At 36.5% G+C, this 12,997-nt stretch overlaps 1 protein-coding gene across 1 annotated transcript; it reads right to left on the bottom strand.

Moving 5' to 3' along the window:
• Positions 1-610: 610 nt before the first annotated feature.
• LOC129281348 (bone morphogenetic protein 2-B-like) lies at positions 611-12,272 on the bottom strand. Its single transcript, XM_054917286.2, has 5 exons — positions 11,320-12,272; positions 7,475-7,617; positions 4,555-4,672; positions 3,992-4,150; positions 611-3,656 (listed from the first exon to the last, which is right to left on the bottom strand). The coding sequence occupies exons 1-5, from the start codon at positions 11,693-11,695 to the stop codon at positions 3,136-3,138; spliced, it is 1,317 nt and encodes a 438-aa protein (XP_054773261.2). The 5' UTR covers positions 11,696-12,272; the 3' UTR covers positions 611-3,135.
• Between the last annotated feature and the right edge of the window lie 725 nt (positions 12,273-12,997).

The following is a 12,997-nucleotide window of genomic DNA, read 5'->3' as shown; positions in this document are numbered from 1 at the left end:
AGAACAAAAAGAATCGGACAGCATGGAGAAGAAAAACAAGGTACAGAAAATAAAGGGGATGGAAAAGGAAATAAATACAAAAAAATGGGGAGAGAGTGAAAAACCAGGAAAAGGGTGAAATATAATGAGATTATAGATAAAGGGAGATGAGTAGAAAAAGGAAGTACTAGTAATTAAAGAGAAATCGATGAGAAGTTCCGATAAAAGAGATGAAACACCGAAGTGGGTGATCAGAAAGATGAATTAAGAGAACGGGAGAAATATAATGTGAAACTAATGCCATCCTTTCCCCATCCCTTTTTTTTATTAGTTCATCATTTCATTTTGTTTATATCGACAAACAGGGATGTTTGAATGTTGGGAGGGGGGTCTTTTTTTATTTTTTCAAAATTAGACCCTCTCCATCTGACTGCCTGAAAATCATGGCACCATCTTCTGGTCTCGCTCTTCTCATCTTTTCTATCTATCTTTCTTTCGCGCTTTCCTCTCTCTTCTCTATTTCTCTATCTTATATCCCTCTTTATTCTGTTAACCCTTGCTCTTTCTCCCCTTTCTTCCCTTTTTACCACACCCCCTGCTCATTATCGTGAAAACAAATAAACGAATTCCAATTAGCATTGTAATGAATGATATATATCGCTTTTATTTACATTGTCACAATATCTTTTTCATTATAATGGCAGTGATTCAACACAAAATTTAGAACACAAAATAATATTACCTATTATACACAAATACATATTAATTTGATAACGAACAGTGGATAAACCAAATCCGATGATACTAGTACTCTATTTATAAATTTTATCCGTACATGGATATAAAAGAAAATTCTGAATTTTATCTCCGTGATCCATTTTTATTCACGATATGTGGAATTATGAGGACAGGGCCATGAATTGAGTATTATGAACCCAAGACCATACATCATCAATGTACGATATTTATTAGGTTTTTATACCGCACTTGTGATGTGATCCATGACGATAAAGAAAAAACAACAACAACATGAGTTTATTTCCATATCACCCCCCCCCCCCCATAGGCGGCCGAAGCGGGGGGACGTGTCCCTCCCTAAATTTTTCGTTGACCTTTTTTTTTTTTTTTTTTGCTTGTCAAAATTTTTTGTCGGCCTCCCCCTAAAATTGTGGTTGATATATAACTTTTTTTTTTTGCTTGTCAACAAATTTTGGTGGTCCCCCTAAATTTTTTTACTTCCGCCGCTAATGACCCCCCAGAAAGAAAAAGAAACCCCAAAATTGTCATAATACAATGCTGAAATCAATTGTAGTCATGGTAATGACGAACAGAGCGCCCGCTTTTGAGATAATTTGTATATGAACGAGCTGTATACTCTTTTGTGTAGACCGAAGGACTCCTTTTCACAAGGCTGTTGGAACTCTTGACGTTCAAGACATCCTAAAGAAACAATATATAAAACACGTTACTATAAGAATTATCCAAGACATCTCATGAAACAAACACCTTCCTTTCCGGAGAGGTGAATTAACTGATCGAAAATTGCTTAAAAGTTACTTTCTGTAAAAAAAAAAAAAATACCTTTGCATGGTTTGATATAACATCAAACACCACCGTATAGATACGAAATACCAGATAGAGGAACCCCGCTGTACATTCTTATACTCTTATATGAAATGAATTATTAGTCACATACGTAGTGATAACTTGTCAATATATGAGCTTTAGTAGCACAAAGTTAAAAATAACTATTGTTTTAAGTCGGCAGAAAAGCATGGTTCGAGTCGTTACAGTATAATATAGCCACCAATGTCAAACTCAATGATAAAGCTTGTATTTACACCGTTATGCGCGTTTCAAAATTACTATTCATATAAATGTACAGATATGAACAATGTCAAAGTACTGAATAAGTGCTAAGCGGCGCTATTGGTTGTCTTCTCTGGAACGTGTTGTAAGATTTACGAATTACGACGGTAACATTTCTGAATTGCGCTCACAGACCAACCCAATCAATACCCCCTCCTTATTCACGTAGAATGCTACCGCACTCCATCTCAATGGCTTTCATGGCATCATTCACACAACAACAGCGTTGGTTCTCTCTATCATGCACATGGATATGTGAATAGGGGAGGTGTTTTTCGTTTTTTTATATCACAACCGAGATCATCATGACACGGTGTCTTCTTTCCCCTATAACGCTACGTTCTCATCCTTATTCCACATCCACAATACTCTTGTTTTATATCATGTTACACATGTTGGAAGCTCTGATTTCCCCTCTAACCCTCCCCTCATACTCTTTTAGAGGGGAGACCAACGCAACGCAAATTGACAAAGAACTTGAAGTACTGATATGACGGCGCCATCAAACTTGCCGCACAGCGTATTTGGCACAAAGATCAGAATTTACTATCAGTATTAAAGTGTTATTCCTCGAAGATGTTTAATCTTGTAGGACCTACTAATATAATAGGTGGATGGGTGACTAATCTATATTAATATGTCATATAATCGTCACCATTGGTTTAACGTCGTATGGATCACCTTTGCCGACGACGTCCTACTTACGAAAGCGACTGGCGCGTATAATCTGGAGAGATTGAAGAGCGCCATCATATTCAACAACAACAAACGTAAAATTGCCTGAAAACGGTTGTGAAATGATTGGCGACGCAGAATAGACTACCTTATACATGGCTAATTTCCCCCAAAATATATTTTTAATTTTGCATCAAAGATAAGGAATTTCAAGCTCTCTAACATAATGTGGCTACACAGACCAAGATTACTTTAGTATCCTGCTTGCAAGAAATATGTTTTACATTGCAAGCATAGGATTGGGCATGTATACACAATTGGCTTCTAATTAATTGCGTGGACAGTTTTTTTTTTGCTGCATCCTTAAAGTCCTAAGTTTGTCTTGATAAGAAGGAGGATTAAAGATATTCATTTCGATTTCTACTGTTAATACAATTTTTTAAATCCATCATGTTTGTTGCTACACACTGATTTCTCAAAGTCTATTCAGGCATAAAAATATACTTCGTCAAAATTTATACTCGTATCGTCTTTCAGGGAGAGGTGTTGGCTGGTGGGATTTTGACCGGTTATAAAATGTTTTTATTGTTTTTGAATATGTATAAATTTGGCTCAACGACATCCACATTTTGCCACAATCATATCCGGGAGTTCTGTCAATACAATGTTTCTGGTTTCAGGTTCAAGGTAAAGAATTGCAAGACCAAGTGGGTGGAACTCTGATGGGACACAGCACGGGGGTGACACCCCTCGCTTCCTCCGGGTCATGATTGCCTTTACTTTAGCATGGTTGGACCACGTTTCATCCTCCGTCGATTTCGAATTGAGTGGGCACCCACCGTTGCATCTGTACGCGTCATATCCCTTGGGGGCGATGATCCAAGGCGACCAACCAATCGCTTCGAAGCTTACATACATGTTCTTTCGGAGACAACCTCCCGACCGTGTAGTGTTTTCTGATTGTTCTAAATCCTGGACGTAAGCTCGATGTTTAGCCAATGAGCGCTTTCGGCGTTGGAGTTCTGAAGAACTTGGTACATGGTGAAATGCCATTGTTGAAAGGGCAGGAGGAGGCGATTCGTCATCGTTGGATTGGGATATGTTTCTTTTCCCGTTTTTCCGATCCAGACTCTCTGTTTAAAAAATAAAGAATAAATTAAAAAAAAATCGTGTGTGTACGGGTGGACTCATGGCGAAATTTAAAAGCAATAAGACCCGATATTCGAGAGCGTGCTAATGAATAATACGACCTAAATTCATTTAATTCAAAATACATATTTCTAGCTTAGTACCGTAATAGAAGGAAATCTAGCGTGATTATGCACGACGAAATTACCGCTGTCATCGTCTTCGTCATCATTGTCATCGGCGGCCGATGTCATAGTTGAAATAAGGGAAATTACAGTCATCAGGATGGAATGTGATTGTTATTAATACGAGCAATATTTGTCACGTGACACACACCCACCTTGTGTGAAAAGCACGAGTATTGGTTGACGACCGTTATCATGGCGTGCTTTCTTCGCAAACCGAAGCATGTTGTCAGGGAGAGGCTGGCCAGAGAGTGACGTCACAGTGATGTAGAGCCCAAAGTTGGAAGTCTTATTGTTCAGCCATTCTTGAACAGCTATAAAAGAAATAAGGAAATAGAGTACAAGTGTGTGAAACGTAATGATCAAATAATGATGATTCATGTCATTGCCACTTAACATGCGAATCTTGCCTCTGAAATTATCATTTTCGCCACTTGAAACGATTTCCGACCGTAATCTATTTCTTTTCCAGCAAGACACCTATGTACTGTAAAATTTGAAAATTATTCATATATGAATTCTAATGACATCACCTAGATAAATATACACTGTGACTATTTTTCATTTACCCTGTACAACCTATAAAAAAGGTTATGTCTTATACACTTATATATCGCAATGTAGTCTGATTTTTTTTATACAGTGATGTAACAGTGTTGCCTTAGAATACTGTCACCTCTTGATATATTGCAGGTTTTTTTTTTACTTAACAACTTACTGTCTCGAATATTGAACACTTCCCATCCAGTTCCTTTGGCAGACATCAGCCTCAATCCAACTAGTTTGGCGCCCTCCAACGACGACGTGTCAGATGATTTGAGTTGGTAGACGTGGACCTGTTTATCGATTGACACAAAATAATGAACAAAAGGGGAAATTTTAATTAAGAGAGGAGGGATATTTCTAAGTGGAATATACAACACGCTCAAGTAACATAATTATACAGCTTCGTTGGAAAACGGTGATTAAATTATATTTTCCAACGTCGAAATGTTTGCAGAATATTGCTATAATGTCAACCCACTACTACGAAAACAAACCAACGATTCGATTAAGAATGGGAAATAAAGAAGAACAAGGTAAGCAAAACAGATGCAATGGTTTGGTGGAATGATGGTAGCCAAAGAAAAAAGAGAAGAAACAAACGAGCGAGAAAGATGAGTAAACACGGTCATACATAAACAAAATAAAGAAAAAATAGAAAAAAAATCAAATAATATATTAAGAAAGAAAGAAATAGAAAGAAAGAAAGTAAGTAAGAAAGGAAGAAAGACAGAAAGAAAGAAAGAAAGAAAGGAAGGAAGGAAGGAAGGAAGAAAGAAAGAAAGGAAGAAAGAAAAAGAAATGAAAAATATACGTGGAAGAGAGTTAACAATGGTTTGGTGGAATGATGGTAGCCAAAGAAAAAAGAGAAGAAACAAACGAGCGAGAAAGATGAGTAAACACGGTCATACATAAAGAAAATAAAGAAAAAAGAGAAAAAAAATCAAATAATATATTAAGAAAGAAAGAAATAGAAAGAAAGAAAGAAAGAAAGAAAGAAAGAAAAAGAAAGAAATGAAAAATATACGTGGAAGAGAGATAAGAAAAAAACGAACGAATAGCAGAAAGAGAAAAGAAAAACTAATTTTGAAACAAAAAATAATAATTCATTCAAATGCATAAATAAAAAAAATATTGGCTGTACGTGTCAAACTGCACCATCTACTGCACTCTCAGCCCCCTCTACAGTCTCTCCTTCAAAAGACAAAGAAAGAATCTAACTACAGTTTCCTTCAGACGTACCCAATCAATCATTTCATTTCCTCCAGGTTTACATATATCAGGTGCAGTTTCTGACACTGTAAACATGGTAAATATTTATCATTTGAATTTTCGGGGGATGCAGGCCTCCCAAACCCTTATAAGTCTTCATCAATGGTTTAAAAAGCATTCCAATCTCTCTCGAAGGCTCGGATCTTTAGGGAATTTACTTCTCGCTAGCAAGTCATGTCTTGGGAGATCTTCTTTTGATGCATCTTTTAAACAAGGAATTCAGATTTCATTCAGGTTGACAGTCCGTGTAGATTTGAAAAATGTAAAATAGATCGATAATTTATTATTTTCGTCTGGTCATATTGCCGGGGGTGATCGTCGTCATGATTGTGTCCTCGACATTTTTGGGAGTGTCATCCTAAATGCTTTAATTTATATCGTTTGTGCGCTTGGAAAGATGTTTTCACGTTATCGAGGAAACTCTTGCAAAAACATTCATTAAGTAACCTTTGTTATAAATCATGGTTAAGATGTTTTCCTGTATGCTGTTCCCCTACTTATTCCGTCCAGGAATATTATAGCGAGGGGGGGGGCAAAAATTGTAAGGTTTTGAAGAATCCATTATATGCCCCTAATAATGACTGGTCGCATTCATAACTGCTTTAAAATGTCGGAATCAAACTTTTTTGTTATCATATATTAAATCAGAGCTTCAAATAATATTCACACTGAAATTAAACCTCTTAAATTTATAAAAAATCTGAGGAATATTTACAATATTTGCAGATTTTTGTTGATGGAAAAATTAGATTCCCGGTAGTTTTTTTTACTATACTGTGGAGCAAAGAAGTGAGCGGGAATTCGCTAATAAAATTAGGAGATTCCTTTAAATTTGCTGTGTTAGATGAGAAGCATTCAACTAAGATGATCCAGTCTAGTATAGAACTACTCTTATTTAAACTTAAGCAGTAAAATCAGACCATCCAGGAGTCGGAACGACTAGGTCAAAACCTTTTGGGTCAGGCGACAAAATGCCTTTTGTTTTAACACACCTCAGAGATTTCAAAATTACAGCATCCAATAAATTATAGATTGTGAACGAGGAGGGGGTATTGTATTATTTCTTTATCAATTTATTCATATTCTGAGCAATGTATAATGACTATACCCATGCCCTGGTTCTAAATGGATGTTCGTGATTGTCCCAATGATAACCAAAAGGTATTACAGAAAGTTTTTGATCCGGAAAAAGAGAAGGGGTTGTCATGCTAATATTTCGTATGCTTTCTTTTTCACTTTCTTCAAAATTTAGACTTTTCTCCAAATAGATTTCCAGAATGTGATTATTTTTTTAAAAATCTTTTTGCTTTAAAAATATCACTGACATTTGTCCAACAAGACCACATTGATTTTGATAATTCGTTAGTTACAGGTAAATAGAGAGTTTCGCCTTTATCGGTGAAGTCTGAATAGAAAACCCCAGGGATCGGTTAAATCAAATGTTATTACATTTAAACATACAAAAACATATTTCAATGGTTGTTCTTTATAACCCGAGAACTTGTTAGATTCTTGTCTGAAGGGCTGGTACAAGTGTATTAAAAAACCATAGTGGTGGTCGCCCCTTTTCTTCCTCCAGCAAACATCCCTGATTGCCTGACATAGCAAAAATTGTAATGGAATAGGCCCACTTAAATCATTGAAACATAACGTTTTGGAATTTGTATTTATTTTTTATACCGGAATTCTTACGTCGATTCGAAGTCCTCGTAAATAGCACAAAACCATGAATTTTATAGGATATATTGACCTGGTGTGGGCCCTATACATTACATAGATTTCGTTTCATGTTCGTAGAATATGCATAAAGTTGTCATGGTTACCTGAAAGTAGTTTGGTCTTCTTGTATCTTGAGATGAAGTCCATCGGGGTCTTATCCGGTAGAGATGAAATTCAGCTTGGAGGAGGGCCACATTCGATTCCACAAGAGAGAGATTAAAATGGAAGCTCAGTCGACCACCTCGGCCTGGAAGGAGGGAGGAAGGAAGGGGGGGGGGGTAAGAAAGACCGTTGATCATGACACCTGTTCAAGTTCAATGCCCATCCAACTGATACCCAATCTGATGACGGCACAGAGGGTTGGGATTTTTAAAGATTTATTTCTTGTATATTTTGCATATTATGTACTTTATAATTTGTATGTATTTTGATTAACAGGGCCCGATTGCAAACCAGCTTTTTATCTTTGTTACTGTTTTTATCGTGTATAGCTGAATGGGTTACCCTGTATAAAGATGTGAAATAAATAAATAAATAAAAACGAATATACACCCCCTCAATTTTCACATCTGCAACTTAAACTGCGGGGGAGGGGGTATCCCCAATCTACCATCTCCCCCCTCCCTCTATACGCCAGTATATCTGACTATAACCATGGACAACTTCGTCAACATTCGTGTAGTCACGTAAGACACAACAATAATTTCGAAATATTCTTAACATGACCAATGGTCAATGTATAAGATTAATGTGCTCCACTATATGGAGTCGAAAACACATAGTCCATGTTGAAAGGAAACTACTGAATCTAAAGAAGACACGTATTCTTGTAAACAGATTGATAAAAAAAGTAAGTATCTTATCCTATTACTGAAAATGGTATGTTGAGGAAAGAACTGACATTTAAACAAGAATGAGACGAAAGACTAAAACATTGACAGAAAGTAAAGAAAAGAGAATGGAATACTTGAAATATTGAAAAATAATTATGCCATAATATTTAACGAACAATGATCATGAATATGAGGGACAAAGGACAAAGAAAGCGTCAAGATCGGAATCCATTAAACCAACTGCATTTTTTTCTGACAACTGCCAATTGATTCTTTTAAATTAATTTGTTACTGAGATGTAAAAAAAAAAAGATCTGTGCGGTCATATATTTGTCTTTTGTTGGAGATATTTGGCTTCCATCATGTCCACGTCCACGTATGGGCGTCAACGTCTATGTTAAAGGCTTTGATAATATTAATATTGTTGGCAAGTTTTTGGGCACTTTCGTGAACTTTCTCAAACCATTTATTCTTGAACATGAAAAGTAGATACTTTTTATTGCTCTAATATTAAAAAAATTATGTATGTGTATTTTCATTATAGTTTGTAACTAAAATAAGACAAATACTTCCTTTTGATATTTCTTCGTGTTTGCATCATTTAGCACATTCGGGAGAATGTATTTCATCCCAAAAATATCGATCCGATCCCCCTCCATTTCATAAACATCTCGAATATCCATTTTATATATCTATATTATAGTATATCAGTAAGTATAAGTATGCTCATTATTCAATTCAAGAGTTCTTTATTCGCTTTAAAAAGCACATATAAAAAAAAAAAAAAAAAAAAAAAAAATATATATATATATATATATATATATACAATATATTCTACAAATAGGCACATTCACAATATATGTAAAGACAAAAAAAAAAAAAACATAAACAACAAAATACATGTATAACAGGGTAAGATCAGAGTGTGCATAAATACGAGATAATTTCCTCGCACTCCTCTCGGTTAAGGAAACCCTTACATAAATAATCATCCCTCGAGTTGATCAATTCCTTTACTTGTTCAACTATGCGTATTGTCTCATCATTCACTTGGCATTGCACAGCCCACTGCTTTTGAATTTCATTGTTATCCATGAAGTACTTATCATTCAAGAATCTTATGTTACCTCCCAACACAGAATGAGCTCCATACCTGGCCATTCCTGCTATATGTGCCACTGTATAATTTTTGGAATTCATAGCTTTCACAACAAAAGATAAACATCTTTTTGCAAACCATAACTCTGGATCTATAACACCTGCTAAATAAGGCAAAAGATGACAGTGTGTCTGTCATGGAATTTTCCAAACCCTTCTTATTGCAACCCGCCATTGTCTACAAATATTATCAAAACATTTATCAAACAGAGGATATAACTGTGAGCCATAGAAACTCGAACAATATTTATGAAACAATATATTTCTTATGTGAGAGTTAGCATATTTGAAATTAAACAAAAACATATTACATTGTCGATTGAAATCTCCAACACACTTTGAGATATCAAAATCATTTATATTCTTAGAAATATCATTCCCTAGATGAGTTACTTTTGATGCAATATCAATATGTCTTCCGTTTATCGTGATTCCTGGATCCATAACTGGTTTACCATTACAGCTGAAAACTATTAACTGACTCTTTTCAGGGTTAAACAGAATATCAAATTTAATGGCATAATCTAAACAAGTTTTAATCATTTCTTGAAGAGCAGTCACGCTAGGTGACAGCAGTGTCAAGTCATCTGCATAACCAAATGCTTTTATTCTTAACTCAACGGCCCGTATTCTGAAGTCAGGTTTAACTTAGACAATGGTCTAACTCTGTGCTAAAATTATGGGAAGCCAATAGTGTCAAAGTTTTTATTAAGTTGTATGTTTCTTATGTTTGCTGTGCTCTTTCCTGATTCATCGATGGTGAAGACAATAATCTATTTATACTTCCTAAATAATTATGAGTGATTTGAGAGCCAAATGAGCTGAAATATGATATCTCTACTGTTAGTGATTTATGTAACAATTGGCTATCCATACTATAAAACCACAACTTTAAAACTGACTTCAGAATACGGGCCAACCTGTTTATATTCAATCATAAAAAGAAAAATTATCTGATCTAATAAAACTTTTTTCTTTCCATATTGATTGATCGTGGTGACACCGCACCCTCCATTTTTTTTTTTTTTGGGGGGGGGGGTTGATTGTCAAACTTATGTTACTTTACTTTGACATGTGTGATTCTCTTCGAATCATGAAAGTTTCTGCGATGATTAAAGACCTAATTAGTGGGGCAGACAACCACGGATCGGTCCGTGCCACAGTGTTGTCGATCCATGACTCTATACTGAAGCACCGAGACAGGACGACTGGCTCGGCGCAACGCCATCCGGCAGATGCTGCAACATGTGTGAAAACCCTGCCAAAATTACTCATCGGCTTGGCGTTTGGAAACTATTTCTAAATTTGACAGGCGCTAAGATCGATTGTATCCAATCGTTTCTTTATTTCTTTGGGTTTAGCTGTAGTCTGTTTTAAAAGCCACATAGGTCAATCATTGTTTTAGTGTGGACCCCCACGCTAAAAGCAGCAGCATGCAGACAACCCTGAAGAAGATTTATAACATGAATGTCTGTATATGTCTCTCTTCCCCGCCCTTCTCTTTCCCTCTCTCACCCTTTCTCCCTCTTTATCCTTTCCTTCGATGTTGCTGTCGAGTTTTTCGCTTTGTTATGTGTGTTCCTATAATTATAATCTTTAGTGTGAAAAAATATTAAGATATCAACAAAATATTTCACAATCTAGAATATGAATTCCAAATTGTCAACTTTGAGACACACCCTACCGCTGATGAAACAACTTTCCTCTTTTTCAAACAGAACGCCACGTGGATGCATAGAAAGAGAACTATCTTTTAATATGTTTATTGGTGACCAAGATGCTTTGGTAAATTTGAGTTGGTTTAATAACAGAAAAAAAGTCTTCGGCCTTTGTTCCATGTGACTCACATATAGGGGGGGGGGGGTAAATCTTACACTTTATCATACCCAATTTATTTTGCACACTTCAAGTATCTATAGATATTCTCGGTGCTTCAAAGGACAATATCATCTACTCACCTGCTTCAGGCACGGCTCTTATCTTAGTGGCATTGTATGGTCTTCGCCCAAACGTCAATCCCGACATCGGATCCACCAAGGAGTTGTAAAGGTTGACCATGAACGGGTGGGCGAAGTGGTTCCTCTCCGATGACGACGACGAAAGCGATGTCGACTCCCTAGTTGGTAACGAAATTGGTTCCTTGCTTAAACCCAAAATTTGCAGGAGTTCGTTGGCCTCCATCGAGCCTACCGTTTCCTCCTGCTGTCTTTGGGGCGCGGAATCGACATCCGGTACGTAAGGTGATATTCTAGCAGCTGCTTCCTGATTGTATGGGAAGGCGTTGACCACGAATGCCAAACAGATGAAGACAAAGCAAACCGAATTAAATTTCATATTTGGTTTTCTCCGGTAATTAATTGGCAAGTTTGGAGATGAATTTCGGGGCGCCGATACGAGAAAGGAAATAAATCAAAAATAATGTTAGTCACTAAATTAAGAATAATGTTCGCTTTCTTTTAACACAACAAGAAAATGTTCAATCGTTATTCGAAACGATTGATAAACCCTTTTAAGAGCAGGTTCTTGTATTAAGAATTGACAGTTTCGCTTTCGTCTAGTGGACAATCGAAGCTTCAAACCATTTCGTACCACCAAAATCCGAAACCGGTACGAAGTAAAGTCACAAGAATAAACAAATCGCCTTGAAGATGTTCAACGTCACTGCATATATTCCTCAAAACTGGTTAGCAAACCAAACAAGACATTTCATTGACAAAAAACAGCAGCTATAAAAGAGTCCTTTCGAGATTTGATACTATTTTACTCCAGCCAAATCTATATAGATTTTCAATATTCTTTTTCGATCTTATTCCGATCCTTCTAGGGGGTAGCAGTTGTGAAGTCAGAGTGGCAGGTGGTGGAGATGCAATGAGATAAACCAGTTACCAGAAGACCAAAGACGATATGCTCCGGGGGTGCGCGGAGGATGGGGGTATTTAAACGAGTAGGGGGTAGCCAATCTGTACTGGTGGATGAAAAGACGCCCCTGGATAGAGCGCCATTCATATGGAAATGAGAAACGAAGGAGCGAGGGAGGAGTCTGGAGCGTACAGGTGTGGTAGAAAAAGAAAGAGAAGAGGAAATAGAATGTTTTGAAGATTGTTTTGTTGATTTTTTTTAAAGATGAGATGGAGGGATGGAGTATGAAGCTTTTGTATAATTATTATTATATTTTTTTACGGCACCGTCATTCGAATTCTGAGTATTGACTCCTTAAGAAATAATGGTGGTTATCATAAAACGATCACGAAAAGACCACGTGAGGGTTCGAAATAGTTGAGGGGAAAAAAGGAGAGAAAGAAATTGTCAGAATAAGGAAGGGTGGAAGATAAGAGGAAATGAAAGAGTGAGAAAGAAGAGAGAAAAAATAAGAGAGAGATAGAGAGGGGGAAGAGAAGGGGGAGGAGCATGCATTATGTTGTTATTGCGGCTGTTCACGGCCCATCGCCTATCAAGTTTGAAGATTTCATTGTTTATCGAACAGTTAAAGGTAATTTGTTTGACGTGTGTTGATACATCAAAAGGACCTTGGTTTTTACTCTTTTCATCACTCGATTTGTCGGGGTTTTTTTCCTTAAAAACTTCGATGTGCTTTCTTTTCAATTTATTTTCCCACTTTCCTGTCAGGCCCTCAGA

This window comes from Lytechinus pictus, chromosome 18 (genome assembly GCF_037042905.1).
Source record: "Lytechinus pictus isolate F3 Inbred chromosome 18, Lp3.0, whole genome shotgun sequence".
Taxonomy (NCBI): Eukaryota; Metazoa; Echinodermata; class Echinoidea; order Temnopleuroida; family Toxopneustidae; genus Lytechinus; species Lytechinus pictus.
The sequence above is the reverse complement of the archived record's forward strand: the minus strand, read 5'-3'. Positions and strand labels throughout refer to the sequence as shown.